The sequence below is a fragment of the Panthera pardus genome, unplaced genomic scaffold (genome assembly GCF_024362965.1).
Source record: "Panthera pardus isolate Hobbes unplaced genomic scaffold, ASM2436296v1 HiC_scaffold_6, whole genome shotgun sequence".
Classification (NCBI taxonomy): Eukaryota; Metazoa; Chordata; class Mammalia; order Carnivora; family Felidae; genus Panthera; species Panthera pardus.
The window spans coordinates 96498797-96519511 of NW_026526991.1; the positions used below are offsets into that span (position 1 = coordinate 96498797).

Consider the following 20715-nt stretch of genomic DNA (forward strand, 5'->3'; position numbering starts at 1 on the left):
TGTGGTTGATATGAAAAAACCGTACCATATGGTTCCTGCTTTTGTTCCTGCCTAACACTTACTTGTAGGGTTAAAAAGGGCATAGAGCTGCTCACTGAATTAAACACATAATATAGTTTTAAAAATGCTTTGATAGTTTTTGCTACAAGAGGTTGAATAGATGAATTTGACTTTAATGCTTTAAAAGGAGCACAGTCAAACCTAGTGTTTTAAACATGTCTCTTTCTTTCTGTCCTAATTTTTATTATGTAAAGACTCTGTTTCTTCAGGCAGTTTAAAAAGGACACAACAAGTAAGTAGTGCTATTATTCAAATAAGTATGTGCTATATTCAAATCATTTATCTCAATTTTTATGTATTTAGATTTACTATAATGTATTAAGCAATATGGCTATCCTTAGGATGTTTGTTAAAAACAGAGTCCAAAATGTATACGCAATTTATAATATTTATTTATATATATAAATAGTAAAAATAAAGTAGTTGGTAATTTACCTTCATTTTGTAAAAAGAAAAACAATCATGTCAAGTTGAATGTGGATATTTCCCTTTCTATTTTTATAAATTTTTACATTTATTGTTAAGCATTTCCTAACCTCATGAGATTTTGAGAATGCCTTTTTGTTTTTTTATGCTTCAAGGTAACTGCTGAAGCTCAGGTTTGTACCGATCCACAGAATGTCTGCAAACTTCAGCATTTGAGGTCTCTAGGACTCCTGTCTGACACAGAGTGCAAGAGTAAAGGAGACCCTGAGGACAGTGGAAAAGATGCGGGGGAGTATCTAATGTCACATGGCCATCGGCTATCTTTCTCCTGACACGGTCTCTCTGAGAGTCAGTCAAGCACGTCAACTAGTACCTTCTGGAGTCAAAGCAGAGGTGAAAGGCCCCCAGAGCCAGCACATCATCGTAGCTGTGATCCTGACCAAGCTCTTTTCCGGCTGTGAAATCCCAGGTACGATGAGGTATTGCAGCCAGTGAGGTTGGGTGACCCGTGCCTGTGCTGTCACATTGTCCAGCAGAGAGGGATGAAGAAGCATTTGCTATGGGAAAGCTGTGGACAAAGTTGGGAGGGCTTTGGACTGTTGCCCCAAGAACTGACTCCTGGATCCATGTTAATCCATATTGAATGTTAACTTTATTCTGCAAATGAGGAAAGAAGTGGATCAGAATATTTCTGATGCAGAATATGATTTTTTTTAATCCTGAGGTGTTTTAAGGAGTATGTGATTCTTTTTTAGACAGTATAAATCTGTGATTTTTCCCCTGTTACCTCTATGGGTGCTACCTAACCAGTTAGCAATGAACTATCCAAAAGTTAAATTCTCTCTTCTTTCAGTTAAGTGTAATAAAAAAGTTTGATGCTTTGACAATAGGAGTATTTTTCTAGCAAAATAAATCCAGCTTTATATTTCCAATTTAGTTTCTTATTATTTTGTTATACAGGCAGTCAATTAAAATACAACTAAACAAAAACCGGTTAGCTAGGAATACACGACCTTAAGATATATAATTTGGCACTTTTGTAGAGGGAATATTTATTGAAAAACAAATGACAGTGTGTATATACATTTTATCATTATTTGATGATTGTTCAAGTTTTCTGACACTATAATGTAATTAAATGGTGAAATATTAAGATCTTTTAAAAAACCAAAAACCATATCTATTGAGGAAAAACAGTTATCTGATTCTTTCTATAGTTACCAAAAATATTCTTTTGGGGAAAATGTCTTCTCCTCTTTAATCACTGTGTATTTTATTTCTAGGGGAGAGAGATTATTATGTATTTTTTGTGAAAATATTTTCTATAAGCCAAGTGTAGGTGAAGGATCATATTTTTGGATAAACATAAATAAGCTATTTTTATGACATGTATACTTGAGCTGAGTATGTATTTCCCTTTTAAATATAACATAATATTTTGACATATATTTACTTGAACTAGACTATCATTTAATATATTTTACGCATGTTTATTTATATATATTTATAATATAAGTTTATTTTAACTAAAGAGTATCATTTACAGTCTGACATTGGGAATACTATATATATTCCTTTAAGCTCAGTTTTCCTCATCCACAAACAGAAAAGAAATCAATCACCACTGTTAGAATTATAAGTCATGCTTCCCTCATTTAATGTTACTTCCTAAACTCCCTTTCCTTGAATCTCATGATTTTCATATTTTCCTCATACTTTAAAAAGGAGTCATGATCCACTGACTCTAAAGTTCAAGGGATAATATGAATGAATGAGCAGGGTCTGACATAAGCAATGTAGCAGGCGCAGTGTTGGTTAAATTGGTGTGTGTGTGTCCTTAGTAAGAAGGGCTTAGTCTATTTGGTGTCAATATAATTGCCATTTGGGCATAACACAGGCACTAAGTGATCAAACGTAATTTTCAAAAGATGATATAAGCCTAGAGTTTTAGGTGAGTATGGAATATATCAATTATTAAATTTTGGCCATGAATTCAATGATTTTGAAAGAAGTGAATGCTTAACATAACATGCCCACAAAATGGTCATGGACCATTATTTAATTGTGTAGAATCTCTGTTGTAAGGCATTACAAAGATGAAAAAAAATTTTCCCTAATATTCCCAGATATTTGCTTTAACCTGTTTATTTCAGATGATCATGCTTATCATTCATTTAGCTGTCCCTGTTACGTAATGAGAAATATTGCCATTTTAATGCCTCAGGCCACTTTGCACAGGATTCGAACTGTGTTCTTTGCCTCCAGTCCTCAAAAATGAGCGAGTAGAGAGCGACGTGCACGAATCTGATATCACCCTATTCAAGGAGACAGATGGACGAAAGATGTTCAATGGATGAAAGGAGAGGTAAAGTTTTTTGTTTGCTTTCTTATTTTGTGAAAATATGATTTCAAGTAAGAAGTGAAATCATGATAATTGGGTTTCTGTATATTTGACGTTATTTGTCCGGTTCTTCATAGATCAAGGGGTATATGTAAATGTAAAATTCAAGGATATTTGTAATCACAGTAAAAAGGGATATTCATTTCCAATTCCAGAATGAATTCCATTTTGTTCCAACTCTGAGGGCTTTCCTAAGCTCAATGCTTACAGTATATTTTTGCTTTCTGAATTTGTACAGAATTTCCACGGCGTAAGGTTGCATTAACCCTGGGAGTTACATGTTTTTTCCTCCTGCTGGCAAACACAGGCTTGAGATATATGCGTGAGTATCGGGCACACACATTTTTTTTTTTATGAGAACAATGAGCTAGAGTGAAAAATGAGATACCATAACTGAACTTCTGCTGAGCCTTTGTAAACTATAGAGTCCTATAGAAATGTTAGTAATCATGATGGTGTTTATAATATCGATGACGATGATTTTGCTATTTTGCCATCACTTAGCTTTTACACCACACAAAATAGTGTATGTCATGGCTGTAATGGCACAAAATTTTGCTGAAATGTACAGTGAGGTTTACATATATATTCATCTTTATATTTTGTGAAGGAGGAAGTTTTCCATATGACCAGAGAATTGGAAAAATCTTTCTTTGAGTAGTACACTTCTTATCATACTGCAATACTGCTTAAATCACAGAGGAATATAAGGTTGATTTATTTTTATATCACTTTTTATATTTTTCATATCAATTGTTAAAAATTTATATACAATGCTTTTTAAATATCTTCTTCCTGATTTTTTAATCCTTTGGCTCATGAATTCAGCAACAATTTCGAGGATCTTTCTGGGTCAGGGCCTTTATATGATAGATACTAAAGGTACAGGACTTTTAAAAAATCAGCACTTAATGACCTCAGTTTAAAGGGGAAGATTTTTTTTTAAATGAAACAGTTATATATTTTTTAAAGATGAGGTTAATTAATTAATTAATTTATTTATTTGAAAGCGAGAGGGAGCACGCAAATGGGAGAGGGGCAGAGAGAGATGGGGAGAGAGAAAATCCCAAGCAGGCTCCTCACCACCAGTGCAAAACCCGGTGCTGAGCTCAAACTCATCAACCGTGAGATCGTGACCTGAGCAGAAGTCATATGCTTAACTGACTGAGCCACCGAGGCACTCCTATTTATTTTTAATGTTTTATTTATTTTTGAGAAAGAGAGAGAGCGAGAGCATGAGCTGGGGTCAGGGGCAGAAAGAGAAGGCAGAAGATCCTAAGTGGGCTCTGTGCTGACAGCAGGGAGCCTGATGAGCAGCTGGAAATCATGAACCCTAAGATCAAGACCTGAGCCGAAGTCAGACACTCAACTGACAGCCATCCAGGTGCCCGTAAACAAAGCAGTTTTTAAAATAAAATATTATTAGTGCTGGGGTAATGGCTTTAAGATATCAGCTGAATAGAATATTTCATGCTGAGGTCCAGAAAACTTTCCTCCAGGAGATAATAATTGATATGCTATAAAGGACAGGTAGGACTTAATCAGGAAGCTTGGGGTAGAGAGACTACTTATCCAGGCATAGAAAACAAGAATCAAAGAACTGGATGTTTTAGGAGAATTAAGAAGTAGCTGTAAATAGGTTTGCCTAGGTATGCACGTTTTGATAATTTTAATATCTTAAGAAATTCTAGATCTGTTCTAAAAACAAAAGAAACCACTGAAAGGTTTTATGTGAGGGAAAAACATGACTCCTGTCCCATGAGGCGATAGGGATTTGGGAAAGGTCAATCTCAACAGATCGGCAAGTAGGTGGAGGGAGAAGATAACAGGATGTTTCAGGAATCAGGGTTAGTTAGAATGACTGAATTAGTGTTACGAAGAAGTAATGAAGGATAGGCACCATATATGAGAAATCTTCAATGAGAAGAATTGCTAGAATATGAGTGCGTGAAGGAGACAATTGAATCAGTGATACCATTTGACATGAGGCTTACACACCTTGGTGGATGTCTTCCAAATATTAAATATTACTAAATTTTAATTACTAAAATTAAATATTACTAAATATTACTAAATAATACTAAATATTACAGAGAACACAAGAAGAACACTAAGTACGGTTTGGTGTTTGCGTAGGTGTGCTAATAATGGTAAGGAGTGAGGTGCTTTTATATATCAGTGGAGATGACCAGAAAGAATGAGATTGGCCTATGTCTGTTAGAGTGGGTTTTAACAGCAGACACAGACCATCACCACGTACACGGTGGTATTAAAAGTCTGGAGATCAAGGAAGATGCCTGGATGAAAGATACTGGAAGATATCATAGAGGAAAGCAGAAGCTGGACCATGCTCTACCTTGTCAAACCAGGGAGAGTAGATTAGGCTAGAAGAACAAGGGTGAGGCAGGGGATCTTAGGATAAATCAACATTTAGCTGGAGGTAAAAGATGAGTAAAAACAGTGAAAAACCATGATGCTTGGTTAAACAAGTAGGTGGGAGTCCAAAACATTATGCTATCATGGAGAGAAAGCAAAGATAGTCAAGGATTCCAAATAGTACAGGAGGATCAGGTATTATAATGGCTAGAAGTAAGCTTATTAAATTTGGCAAGAGAGAGGCCGAAATATTTTCTAGAGTAGCTCCAGTGGGATAGTGGGTATGGTCAAAGCCTGACTGTAACGGCTAAAACTCATTCACACATTAGGAAGCAGAGACTGTGAATACAGAAAAGTATTTTTTCAATTATGACTAAGTGAAACATTTACCAAGCCTTGTAAATAAGTGGATCTATACGATCTCGAACATTGTTAAAGGGAGTATAACCTGATACAAGCACGTTGTCAGTTTGGTACTATCTTCTAAAACTCAACATGATTCAGTAATTCTCACCCTAAGTGTATATCCAACAGATATACTTGCACATACACAGAAATGAACATCTACAGAACAGTTTGTAGCAGTGCCATTCACAACATCGAACATCTCACAACCACTCAAAAGATCACTAATGGGAGAGTAAATGAGATCTCTGCAATTGATTTACCAATGGAATTTATGTGACAATCAAAACAACGACAATGTTATCCAACAATATGCATGAATTTTAGCAAAAGCATATGAAATGGAAAAAAAAGGCAAGAGCACAAACATATGTGTATGTCCTGATACATTTTTATCAGCTGAAATAGTTAAAAATGAATCAATACATAAAGAAGGAATAATACTGTATGTAAAACGTATGAAGGGAGTAATTGAAATGTGCATTAGTTACAGCATGTGAGAGAAGTAGGGAGATGAGATGAAATGACTACCAAACTAAATAAATGTAATGCTTAAGGTCCTGGCTACAATTTAGGGTAGCTAACAACTTGCTAACTAAGGAAGAAAAACCAGTTCTGACAGCAATGTGGTAAGTGTCTCATGAATGGAGGAATGTGAATAATCTTATGCTAACACCCAATCTGACAGTAAAGAAAAGAACTCTGTTACAAAAAATATGAAAAAGAAAGGACAGGAACTTTGTGGGAAAGCTGACTTGAGATGATCATATGCAAGAGAAGGGAACCATGAGAAGGAAACTGTGGAGGGTTCAAGAGAGAAAATGACAGTAGGAGATCAAGATCACCAAAGATTCGATACGGGATGAAATCCAGAGCAGGGGTGAGAGTTTCACACTTGTTCAATGCAATGCACATTTTTTTCTGGGGTAGAGTGAGAGATACCTGTGTATCTGTAGGAGGAGGTGCAGGAAGGTGAGGAGAAAATATCCTTGCTGGTGACTGTTTCCATGCAAAGGAGCAGATGAGGCCATATTCTGAGAGGAAGGGGCAAGGAGGTGCACCAGATAATTTAGACAAAGTATAAATACTTGAAATAGCTGTTGAATTGAGAAAAGAGTGTGACTCAGTAACTATACTGAGTAATATTGAGTGGTGAAATGGTGAAGAAAACTGTAAGCGTTGGTCAGCATTAGTTTGTATGTGTACAGTTTTGTGATTTTTTGTCATTTGAGTTGCAGAAACTTGTGTTTCAAAATTGGCCATTTCTGTATATTTAAAATTTTTGTTTTTATTTTTCAAGGAGGCCCCACACCCAACCCCCATGACCCTGAGATCAAGAGTGGCTTGCTCTATGGACTGAGCCAGCCAGGAGCCCCAGTGAAGTTGACTATTTTTAGAGGCGCATAAATACCATGTTGCAATCTTCTTAGAGGTCCTGCCAAAATTAGTTCTATACCATGTGTCCTTGGATAGACAAAAAGGAAAGGACAAGGGAATTGGTTAGTCACAAGAAATGGTAGTATTTAGGTTCTTGAGGTCTTAATCTCTCTCTTTCTCTCTTTTTGTTTTTTTTGAATGTCTTTATTTTTGAGAGAGAGATAGAGAGAACACAGGAGAGTGGGGGTGGGCAGAAGGGGGGGGGGCAAGAGGATCCAAAGAAGACTTTGGGCTGTCAGCACAGAGCCCGATGTGGGGCTCGAACTCATGGATCGTGAGATCATGACCTGAGCCAAAGTTGGACACTTAACCGACTAAGCCACCCAGGTGCCCCATTGACACTTCAACATATTTTAACCTAACATTTTCTCTGGTTGTACTTTCATTTAATCAGCAACATTCACTATGCCATTTAGAATTAGAGTGATTATAATAAAGTGATCTATTACAAGCATTCAAGACCTTAATTTTATAATATGAATTGAAGTTTTTCATAGGTATTCTGGTGCCACCAAGCAAGATATGAAAAAAACAGAAGAAAAAAATGCTTCCTTAGCAGAAGTTGGAGATCACTCAATTCACTGCAATCAATTCAGTACAGGTATGTACTGAATAATTACACTAGTAGTTTACAGATTTTTTTTCCATGGAATGACCCCATATGTCAAAATGATCCCATTTTGATATATAACTTTAAAACTTTACATTGAACTTAGTTAGGCTCTTTAATTTTGCTGACCTTTTTAAAAAATCAAATCCATTTTCTTTATTATAGCTAATTGAACTGTTGCCTTTCACGAAGTCATTTTGATTTGATTGAGTGATTTATGCCTGTGATGAATTTTCTCCAATATAGATCCCTTGGAATTAATACCATTCTCTTATAGTCACTTTGGTGGATTTCTTCTGAAGGGAGAACTGCTTCATATTGGAGCAGTGTATCTGTAGTTGGGAAGTCATGATTTCTCAGTGTAATCCGAGCAATGGTCTGAGGTCTGAGACATGATCTCTGGCCCCACAGTTTGGCCAAAACTATTCCCAACAGACTTTTGGGATACAGGAAAACCACCTATTTTTTTCATCATTCAGTGTGAAGTAAGGAAGAAATACAGGGAAAGGAAAGGTCTCTAAGTTGTCTCATGGTTGAGGATCATGCGGCTTTTGTTTCAAGATAAAGACCATGACGCATTCGGTTATTTTTTCTTTTTTCTTTTATTTAAATCCAAGCTAGTTAACATACAGTGTAGTAATGGTTTCAGGAACAGAATTTAGTGATTCATCATGTACATATGTAACACCCAGTGCACATCCTAAGTGCCCTCCTTAATGCCATTCACCAATTTAGCCCATCTCCCCACCCAAACCCCTCCAGTGACCCTCAGTTTGTTCTCTGCATTGAAATATCTCTTATGGTTTGCCTCCCTCTCTGTTTTTTATCTTATTTTTCTTCTCTCCCCCTATGTTCATCTGTTGTGTTTCTTAAATTCCACATTGAGTGAAATCATATGATACTTGTCTTTGATTGACTTATTTTGCTTAGCATAATACACTCTAGTTCCATCCACATTGCTGCAAATAGCAAGATTTAATTCTTTTTGATGGCTAATATTTCATTATATATGTGTGTGTGTGTGTGTGTATACATATATATATATGTATACACACACACACACACACACACACACATATATATATACACCACATCTTTATCCATTCATCGATGGACATTTGGTCCATTTCCACAGTTTGGCTATTGTTGATAGTGCTGCTATAAACATTGGGTGCACGTTCCCCTTCAGCATTTTTGTGTCCTTCGGATAAACACCTAGTAGTGCAGTTGCAGTAGTGCAGAACTGCATAGGGTCATAGGGTAGTTCTATTTTTAATTTTTTTGAGGAACCTCCATTCTGTTCTCCAGTGGCTGCCCCAGTGTGCATTCCCACCAGCAGTGCAAAAGGGTTCCCCTTTTTCCACATTATTGCCAACATCTGTTGTTGCCTGAATTGCTCATTTTAGCCATTCTGACAGGTGTGAGGTGGTATTTCATTGTGGTTTTGATTTGTATTTCCCTGATGATGAGTGATGTGGAGCATCTTTTCATGTGACTGTCAGTCATCTGATGTCTTCTTTGGAAAAGTGTGTGTTCATATCTTTTGTCCATTTCTTCACTGGATTATTTGTTTTTTTGGGTGTTGAGTTTGATAAGTTCTTTATAGACTTTGGATACTAGCCCTTTATCTGATATGTCATTTGCCAATATCTTCTCCCATTCTGTCGGTTGCCTTTTCGTTTTGTGGATGCTTTCCTTCACTGTGCAGAATCTTTTTACCTTGATGAGGTCCCAATAGTGCATTTTTGCTTTTATTTCCCTTGCTTCTGGAGACATGTCTAGTAAGAAGTTTCTATGGCCGAAGTCCGAGAGGTTGTTGCCTGTTTTCTCCTCGAGGATTTTGATGGTTTCCTGCCTTACGCATCTCATCCATTTGAGTACATTTTTATGTATGGTGTCAAAAAGTGGTCCAGGTTCATTTGCATGTCACTGTCCAGTTTTCCCAACACCATTTGCTGATGAGACTGTCTTTTTCCACTGTAGTGTCTATGCCTGCTTTGTCCAAGATGAGTTGGTCATACATTTGTGGGTCCATTTCTGGGTTCTCTGTTCTGTTCCATTGATCTATGTGTCTGTTTTTGTGTCAGTACCGTACTGTTTGATGAAAACAACTTTGTAATACAGCATGAAGTCTGGAATTATGATGCCTCCAGCTTTGGTTTTCTTTTTAAATATTCCTTTGACTATTCTGGGTCTTTTCGGGTTCCATACAAATGTTAGGATTGTTTGTTCTCTCTCTGTGAAGAATGCTGGTGTTATTTTGATAGGGATTGCATTGAATATGTAGATTGCTTTGGGTAGTATCGGCATTTTAACAATATTGTTTTCTAACCCATGATTATGGAATGAAGACAATGACACATTTCAAGGAAAATGGTACTGTTGTCTAAAAAGCTGTTACCACTTTTCAAAAGAAGAGGAAACTTGGGAGAGGAGCAAGGTGGCATGCCAGGATCTGCAGTCTAGTCTCGTGAAGATTGATACTAAAGAGGAGCAAGTACGTCTACTCTACTAAACCTGAGTAAATGCTTTCTGGGAAATTTGTATGTCTTGAGCTAGGATAATTGTTAGAATTGCCTCCGGTATAATTTGGCCACTTTGTTTGGAAGCACTTGTTAACTGGTGCAGATGTCTCTGCCGAGGAGGAGACACAGAGACCTGGTGTAACAGAGACCTGGAAGAACCATTGTTTTCAGCCAGGGAAATGGTGGACGTGAGATGTTTTTCAGTCTTTTTAGTCTAGGTGTTGCATCTTCCCATTTTAGTATACATCAGATAGTTCAGTATTTAGCTTCTCAAGGCTCATACAGGGTGAAAGAAAAAGCAGCCTGAAGGAGACAATTTCGTATTGTACTCGGTTCTGTTCCTTCATCAGTATTTGGGACTGATCACACTTCTTTTTTTTTTTTTTAAGCTTATTTATTTTGAGTGAGAGACGGTGTGAGTGGGGGAGGGGCAGAGAGAGAGAATCCCAAGCAAGCTGTCAGCGTCGGTGCAGAGCCCAAGGGGCTCAAACTCACAAGTGTGAGATTATAACCTGAGCTGAAGTCGGCTTAACCAATTGAGCCACCCAGGAGCCTTGGGACTGATCACACTTCTTAAACTTTTTTAATGTTTATTTTTAAGAGGGGGGAGAGGGGCAGAGACAGGGACACACAGAACTTGAAGCAGGCTCCAGGCTCTGCACTGTCAGCACAGAGCCAGACGCGGGCTCGAACTCACAAAGTGAGAGAACATGACCTGAGCTGAAGTTGGATGCTAACCGATTGAGCCACCCAGGCACAGCAAGATGAGACTTTTAAGGCAAGATAAGACTCATTTTCATAGCCATGAGAAAAAAGGATGAAAAATAAAGAGACTGAATGTGGTTGCAATGATTGTTTAAAAACGTATTTTGGGGGGGGGGGTGCCTGGATGGCTCAGTTGGTTAAGTGACCAACTTTGGCTCAGGTCTTGATCCCACAGTTCATGAGTTCAAGCCTCACATCGGGCTCTGTGCTGACAGCTCAGAGCCTGGAGCTTGCTTCTGATTCTGTCTCCCTCACTCTCTGTTCCATCCCTCACTCACACTCCATTTCTCTCTCAAAAATAAATAAATATTTAAAAAATATATAAAAAGAAAGAAATGAGGTCAAAATTCCTGCTGTATGGATTTATTCCTAAGAATAATAATAATGGGGGAATGACTAGTCTTTACCATGGTGCAGAGTTATGCTTGGAAAGAAACCATGTCCAAGGTGCATTTCTCAGGTGCTGATAATATGGAGTGTAATAATCTGGGTGCTGGTTACAGGGTGTTGTAGTGATTCCTTGGGCTGCCATGACAACTACCACAACCTGGGTGTCTTTGAACAACGTGCATTTAGTTTTTCATTGTTGTGGAGGTGAGAAGTTTAGAATTGCAGTGGCAGGGCCAAGCTCCATTTGAGACTATTTTACTCCATTGGAGTAAATTCTTCCTCTCCTCTTCCCAGCTTTTGGTGGTTGTGGGTGATCCTTGGTGTTTCTTGGTTTGTCTCTGTGTCACCCCATCTTTCCCTTGTCATCACAGGGCATTCTTTTTCTCTGTCACTGTTCACATGTCCTCCTCCTTATAAGGAGACTCACCATATTTGATTCGCCCCCTCCCTAATGACCTCATTTTAACTTGATTACATCTCTAAAGACCTTATTTCCAAATAAGGTCATACAGGTAGTGGGAACTAGAATTTCAGCATATTTATTTTTACTTTTGTTTCTTGTGCTTTTGGTGTCCTATCTAAAAAAGTCATTACCATGACCAAGGCCAGGAGCTTTTACTATAGGTTTTCTCCATGCAGTTTTATGGTGTCATGTCTTATGTTTTGGCCTTTAATTCATTTTGAGTCAATTTTGAGTTTAAGATAGGGGTCCAGTTTCAGTGTTCTACATGTTTGTCCAGTTTTCCCAACACCATTTACTGAAGAGATTATCCTTTCCCCACTGAGTTTTCTTGGCTTACTTGTAAATATCAGTAGGGTCTATATGCATGGGTTTGTTTTGGGGCCCTTGATTCTGTTCCATTAGTCTATTTTTACGCCAGTACCATGCTATTTTGATTATTATTGCTTTGTAGTATAGTTTAAAATCAGGAATTGGGATGCCTCCAGTTTTGTTCTTCATCTCAGGAATGCTTTGTCTACTGAAGTTCTTTTGTTGTTTCAAATAAATTTTAGGATTGTCTTCTCTATCTTTGTGAATATGCCATTAGAAATTCGATAGGGATTACACTGAATGTGTGCATGGCTTTTTGAGGTTGTTGTTGTATGTTTCCTTTGTCATAGACAAAGGTTAAGCCTCTGTCTCTTGGTATCTGCTCAGGTCATGATCTCAAGGTTTGTGGGTTCAAGCCCCATACCAGGCTCTGTGCTGACAGTGTGAAGTCTGCTTGGAATTCTCTCTCTCTCCCTCTTTCTCCTCTCTCTCCCACTTGTGATCTCTCACTCTAGCAAAGTAAATAAATCAACTTAAAAAAATAAAAAAAAAAAAGAAATGAGACAGAGAGATAGACTTCCCCATACAAACAAAACTTAAGGGAGTTCTTCACTACTAGACTTGGCTTGCAGAGAAATCAGACAGAAGATCAGTAAAGAAAACAGAAGTCTTGAAAAACACTTCGATCCAACACACCTAGGAGTCTTGTAGACAACAGTCTACTCACAACAGAATCCATATTTTTCTCAAGTGCACATGGAACTTCTCTAAGGTAACATACAGAATATGTATGACCATCAGTAGTCAAAACAATCTTGGAAAAGAAGACAAAGGATACACATAAACTTCAGGAGCAGGTTTTCCCTATAGAAGTAGGGAAATGGGCTTGGGAAGGAGTTCAAGGACCTTCCCACTAGATCTGAATCTAAAGTACATGGAAAAATACCAGTATCTATTCCACGTTTAAAGTTTTTAAAGTTAGTACCTGTGTTTGTTATATGGCTTTTTTTACCTTCTCTGTGTTAGAAATAGTTTGAAGTAACAAAATATAACCTTTATAGAATTAAAAGGAAAAATAGACACATCTATGATTATAGCTGGACACTATAATTAAAAATTAAATTTATTTTTTAAATTTTTTCAATGTTTAGTATTTTTTTTTTTTTTTTTTTGAGAGAGAGAGACAGACAGAGCTCGAGCAGAGGATGGGCAGGGAGAGAGCGACACACAGAATCCAAAGAAGCCTCCTGGCTCTGAGCTGTTAGCACAGAGCCCTATGTGGGGCAAACTCAAGAAGCAGGAGATCATGACCGGAGCCAAAGTCAGATGCTTAACCGACGGAGCCACCTAGGCGCCCCAAGACTCCTTTCTTAATACTCAATAATTACATTCACAAAACCAGTAAGGATAGTGAGGACTTGGATAGTGTTATCTACCAAACTGACCTGAATGGCATTTATGGAATTCTCCAGTCAACAACAGAAGAATGCACATTCTGTTGAAAGCACATAGAGCATTAAAATATTTTTAAACCACGGTAAGTCCTTAATAGTAGTCTCAACAAATTAAAAAAAAAATGAAGTCACACAGATTAGAGATCACTCAGTGGATTCATTCTAGAACCAATAACAGGAAAATATTTGAAAAGTCTCACAATGTTTGACAATTAAACAATACCTTTGGAAATAATGCATAGGTCAGACAAAATCATGAAGAAAATTTAAACAATATCTTTTCTGTTTGTTTTAGAGGAAAAATTTTGAATAATTTGAATTGGATGAAAAGAAATCAACAAGATAGTAAAATATGTGGGATGCAGTGAAATCAATGTTTACAGGGAAATGTATAACATTCAATGCTTACATTTGAAGTAATTTTTCTAATCAATCAATAATTGCAACTTCTTTTAATTTTTACTGAGATGCTTTTATTTTATTTTCAAGATATAATTTATTGTCAAGTTGGCTAATATATAGTGTATATAGTGTGCTCTTGGTTTTGGGGGTAGATGCCCATGATTCATCCCTTGCATTCAAGACCCAGTGCTCATCCCACAAGTGCCCTCCTCAATGCCCATCACCCATTTTCTCCTCTCCTCTGCCCCTCCCATCAACACTCAGTTTGTTCTCTGGATTTAAGAGTCATTCATGGTTTTCCTCCCTCCCTCTGTTTTTAACTATTTTTTCCCCCTTCCCTTCCCCCATGGTCTTCTGTTAAGTCCCTCAAGTTCCACATATAAGTGAAAACATATATCTGTCTTTCTCTGACTGACTTATTTCACTTAGCATAATACCCTCCAGTTCCATCCTCATTGCTGCAAATATAATCACAACTTCTATGGGGCACCTGGGTGGTTCAGTGGGTTGAGTGTCCCACTTTAGCTCAGGTCTTGATCTTGTGGTTCGCAGGTTTGGGCCCCGCATCGGGCTCTGTGCTGACAGCTCAGAGCCTGGAGCCTGCTTCAGATTCTGCATCTCCCTCTCTCTCTCTGCCCCTCCCCTGCTCATGCTCTGTCTCTCAAGAATAAATAAACATTAAAAATAAATAATTGCAACTTCTGCCTTGAAAACCTAGAATAAGAAAAGGAAATAAAACCCAAATCAAGTGAAGGAAAGAAGTCATAAAATGAAGAGCAGGAATCAGTGAAGTCGGAAATAAAAGAAATAATAAAAGAAATGTACAGTAAGCTTTGAAAAGGCCCACAACATTGATAAACCCATAGCCAGGCTGATCAAGAGAAAGAACAGGCATAAATCACCAATACGAGGAATAAGAGTGACATTATTACAGACATTGAAGGATTCACCGACAATTATAGGGGAATATTATGCAGAAGTTTTTGCCAATAAATTCTAAAACCTAAAAGACATTGATTTCTTGAAAAAATTGATGTTTCAAAACACACTCAAGAAGAATTTGATAATCTGGATGTCATTTTATATCTAAAATGAGCTAGCTATTCAATTTGTAGTTAAAACATTCCAGAAAGAACCCCAGATGGCTTCTGGGTGGATTCCAGGAAATACTTACGGAATAAAAATAAAATTTAAAAAGAAAAAAAAAACTCTTCCAGGAAACAGACAAAATTAGAAAATATTCCAACTCATTCTGTGAGGCCAGTGTTCCTTGGATAGTGAAACCCAATAGACAAGAATCCACAGCCTGTATGCACAAAATATAGGCAAAAATCCTTAACAAATAGTTCATTGAATCTCATAGAGCAATTTATTGAAAAGATTACGCATCGTGATGGAGTCGGATTTACTCCGCATATGCAAGATTAACGAATTGGGGTGATTTACCTGATTGATAGGCTAAGGAAGGAAAACTACAGGATAACCTTAGAAGATGCAGGTAAAGCACCACAAATTCACCATCATTTCATGATACATCTCAGTAAACTAGGAATAAGTGAGATTTTCCTCAACATGATAATGACATTTAAGAAAACAAACCCTCCAGGTAATATTATACTTAGCAGTGAAAGATTAAGTACTTTCCTTTAACACTGGTAATGAGGCAAAGATATCTGCACTCACCACCCCTCTTCACCATCCGAAGGGAGGCCATTTCAGTTCAAAGCAAGAAATAAAAAAGGGATACAGATTGGAATGCAAAAGGACATAATTGCCAACATAGAAAACCTTAAAGTTTTGCCCATATCCCCCTAAAACTAATAAGTGGGTTTAGTCCAGTTTCAGATCAAGGACAGTATGTAAAATCAGTTTGTTTCCATAGGCTAAAATTAAGCTATTGGAAATTGAAATAAACAAAAATACCATTTACAATAGTATTGTCATATGCTAGACCCCAAGATCTGACCTTTACTGCCCATCAGCTTATACTCCCCGACCTTTGTCCCACAATTCCCCTAAGCAAATCTTCTTTCCAGTTTCTCTCTTAACTCTGGCAGGTGGAAAGCAATACCACCCCCAAGCAATAGCGACTGTCTTCACAAAACCTTCAGTCTGCCTAGATCATCTGGACCAGTTTGAGTGTAACCCGACTCACACCCGCTCAGACAGATCATGGAGTGACGTCTAGAATGATTGATAATATCTGTACCTCATAATACAAAAATCTTCCCCCAAGGAGGAGCACAAACCTTATTTACGTAACACACAGTGTGTGTGGAGGCCTGTTTTCTTAAGGTGCATGTGTGACCCCATGTGCTTCTCTACATATGGTGATGTGGATCCTCTTTTTCATCCTAGCTCTAAAAAAAAGGAACCTATTCTCCATTGCTTTGCGTGTCACGACTTTAGTTACTCCCCATGATGTCCTTATTTACTGCAAATAAAGTTTCCTTTGTGTGACAACTCACTTGGTGTAGTTTCTATCTGTGACTCACCAAGGAGCAAACTCACTTTGGTTTGGGTACAGTATCACATAAAGTGCATATATACCAAAACATATGTACCATCTATATGCTGAAAATTATAAAACACCAATAAGAGAAATTAAAGAAGACAAATAGAGGCACCTGGGTGGTTCAGTCAGTTAAGCGTCTGACTTCGGCTCAGGTCATGATCTCTCAGTCCGTAAGTTCAAGCCCCGCATCAGGCTCTGTGCTGATAGCCCTGGAGCCTGCTTTGGACTCTGTGTCTCCCTCTCTCTCTCTGACCCTTCCCTGCTCACACTCTGTCTCTGTCTCTCAAAAATAAATAAACATTAAAAACATTAAAAAAAAAAGAAGATAAATAAATTGATAACTATACTATGTTCCTAGATGGGAAGCCTCAATATGGTTATAACTTCACTTCTCCCTAAACTAATCTATGATTTAAGTCAATCCAAATCAGAAACCCAGTAAGATTTTATTTGGTAGAAACTTACATACTGATTTTACTTTTTAAAATACTTTGTTTTTAGAATCATTTTAAATGTACAGAAAAAAATGCAAAGATAGTACAGAGTGCCCAAATACTCTGCACGCAATCTATATTTACATGCTATATTAGTATTGCATATTTGTTATAATTAAGAAACAAAAACTAATATCTTTTTATTACTTAAAATGCATAATTTACTCACATTTTCTATTCCTGGATCCCATCCAGGTTACCACATGCCAGTTAGCTGCCCTGTCTTCTTAAGTTCCCCCTTGGTGTTACAGATTTTCCTTGTTCTTAACAATCTTGGTAGTTTTGAGGAGGACATTCTGGATATTTATAAAATATCCCTCAGTCTGATATTTTTCTCATGAGTAGACTGGGGCCATAAGTTTGGGGCGGAAGCCGACACAGGTCCAGAGCCACTTTTATCACATTGTATCAAGAGTGCATGCTATGAATATGGCCTGTCACTGTTGATAACTTTGTTCAGTGTGGTAATATTTGTGAGGTGTTCCATTGTAAAGCTATTCTTTGTTTTCCCTTCCATATGATTCTATAATGATTTTTTGGAAGGAAATCATTATGTGCAATGCATACTTACAGAGCGATGAGTTAGGCCCTTCTCCTTGAAGCGGGAGTAAAAGTATACTTGGAATTATATTTGGAGTTCTTCTACATGAAAAGTTTGTCTCATTACCCCCATTTATTTTTGATCAATTATTTTATGTTATTATGGACTGATGGATATTTATTTTATATTTTGGTTTATAGTCCAGGAGTACTTCATTTATTTTGTTGCTTAAATTGCTGTTGCTTTAGCCATTGGGAATTCGTTCACCTGGTCCCTTGATCCCTTGGACACACCTCCATTAGTTTAAGCACTCCCCTATTTTCTAGCAGTACACATGCTCCAGGCTCATCTTGTGTATTTCCTACCCCAGACTTAATATCAACCATCTCTCCAAGGAGCCCAGATTCCCTTTAGCGGGTATTGGAATTCTAATAAAAATATGGCCATTAACTGAACTTCAAAAAAAATTGTCAAAACAAATTTGAGAAAGGACAAAGTAGGAGAACTCACATGATCGTACTTGAAGACTTATACAAAGACACAATGATCAAGATAGTGCTGGGCACCTGGGTGCCTCAGTCAGTTAAGTGTGGCTCTTGATCTTAACTCAGGTCTTCCTAAATCCGTGTGAGTTGCAGAAACAGTATGGAGAAGTTTGCTTCTTAATCCTCATCCGGAGAGTTGATACTCTCTTACTCCACCAACCTGTGCTCATAACGTGGCTGTCTCCACGTGAAAGGGCAGAGGTGAGGGGTCTGATGTCTCTCATGCTGGTGCACCTAATATTCCAGCATCATCTCTGCCAGAGGCTGGCATATTGGTACAGCCCATAAAAAAGCAAGGACATTCTGAAATGAGAGAGGAAGACTCTAGGACTTTAAGAAGTCTGGTTCTTTATAAAAAAAATATTGTCGGGGAGGAGCCAAGACTGTGGAACAGCATGGAAGTTTTTTGTGTGTCTCGCATCCATGAAATACAGCCAGACCAACCCTAAACCATCCTATACACCTAGAAAACTGATTGGAAGATTAACACAACAGTCTGCACAACCTGAACCACAGAACTCAGCAGGTACGCGACATGAAGAGCTGAACTTGGGGAGCAGGACGCCCCGAAAGGTAGGGAACCCCTTTGAGGGCGGAGAGAGGATGGAGACTGGGGGGGCAGAGAATATGGGAAAAGCACCCCTCCCCAAAAGCAGCTGGAGAGAAAGTGGAAAATTGGAAACAGCCACATGGACTAAACTAAACAGGGAGAAAGGAGAAACAAGAGGGCTTACATTCCATTAAGACTGTAAATAAGGGGAACGCAAAGGCTGCAACTCTGCAGCTCGATACCTGGCGGTGCTCTGGTGGGAAAGGTGAATCCCCAGGAGCAGAGTGGGGTCCGGGAGGTTCTCGGGCCACACGGGGAAAAGCGGTTCCACTGCTGGAAGGATATTTGGTAGAGCCTGTTGAAGCCACCTGGTCCCATCAGACCCCGGAAGGCGGCCACATTCGCTGGTGCTGGAACAAGGTCGTTGAGGGTGAAGCCTGGTGCCAGATGTGTGTTGCGATTTTCCATGGTCCCTGAAACGCTGAGGCTACACTGTCTCGCGATCTTTTTTGGGGGCAGGCTGGCACCTGGCCGCAGTCTCGGGGCACTGGCAATAGCAGGATCCAGCGGAAGTTCCTGGGTGCAGGTGACATTCGGCCATTGCTCGGTGAGACCCTCTCACAGAGGGGCGGAGCGGGTCAAAGCCGCAGTCCTTCAGAAGTAAGGGGCCTGGGAAAACAGCTGCATCTGAGGCAAAGCTCTGGAGAGAGGTACTCCCTGGGGCCTGGTCCGGAGAGTGGAAAAGCGGGGAGTGGATGAGAGCTGAAGACGGAGGACGGGTGCACCATTGCTGATCCAGGAGAACAGGCTGGGTGGCGCCAATTTTCACCGTCAAGCGCATGCGCACTGACGAGCACCGCAACAATCCACCCCAGTAGGCCAGCAGCACCATCTAGTGGAGAGCGGAACTGTTACACCGAGCCCTGCCCAACTGGGCCAACTTCGCTCTTCAAGAACACAAACCTCACTGCCGGCCTTATTTATGGACTATAAAGAGCTACATGGACTGACCTCTAGGGGAAAACGAAGCAATTTCAGTCCTACTTCAACTGTTAGCAGGTGCATTTATTCAATTTTTTTTCTCTCCCTTTTTCCTTTTTCTCTTTTACAATTCTTTCCTCTTTCTTGAATACAGAAAGAGAAAAAACTCATTTTTATTTTCAATTTTTATTAAAAATATATGTTTTAATTTTTATTACTATATTTTTTACTTCTGTGTAAATTTTTTCAAATTCTACTTTACTTCCATCATTTTATTTTAATCTATTTCAGTGTACTCACCTTTTCAAATTTTCAAACAATTTCCTTTTTTTCTTTTCCTTTTTTCTCTTTTTCACTTCTTTTCTTTTTCTTGAATGCAGAAAAATTTCATTTTTACTTTCAATTTCTTTTAAAAATATTTTTATTTAATTTTTATTACTATATTTTTTGCTTTTATGTAAATTTTTAAAAATTTTATCTTACTCCCATCATTTTATTTCAGTCTATTACAGTGTATTCACTTTTTCAAATTTTCAAACGATTTCTTTTTTTGTCTTTTCTTTTTTAATTTTTTTCTCTTTTTCATTTCTTTCTTTTTTCTTAAATACAAAAAACAAAAAAATTCATATTTCTTTTTAATTTTTATTAAAAATATTTTTCTATAATTTTTTCTACTATATTCTCTACTTTTGTGTATATTAGTCTACTTTAGTGTATTCATTTTTTCAAATTCTCAAACGATTTCCTTTTTTTTTTTTGCTCTTCCCCCTTCTTTTTTTGTTTTTGTTTTGGTTTGTTTGTTTGTTTCTCTAATCTGTCAAACCAGTTTCTACACCCAGGCCAAAACAGACCTAGGATCTAGCATCATCTATTCGATTTGTGTGTGTGTCTTTTTAATTTTTAATTTTAATATTTTTTAAATTTTAATTTCTTTAATTTCAAATTTTCTACCTCACTAATTCCTTTTCTCCCTTCAAAATGACAAAATAAAGGAATTCACCCCAAAAGAAAGAACACAAAAAAATGACTGCCAGGGATTTAACCAACACAGACACAAGCAAGATGT

The 20715-nt window shown here is 37.9% G+C and overlaps 1 protein-coding gene across 1 annotated transcript in view; it reads left to right on the forward strand.

Annotated features, from left to right (window-relative positions):
- Positions 1-760: 760 nt before the first annotated feature.
- The window catches only part of LOC128774999 (C-type lectin domain family 1 member B-like), an 82884-nt gene continuing 62929 nt past the window's right edge, over positions 761-20715 (forward strand). Inside the window, exon 1 of the mRNA XM_053895348.1 lies at positions 761-955. Within this exon, the coding sequence (XP_053751323.1) occupies positions 793-955 (163 nt within the window). The 5' untranslated portion in view covers positions 761-792. The remainder of the gene's footprint in view (positions 956-20715) is intronic.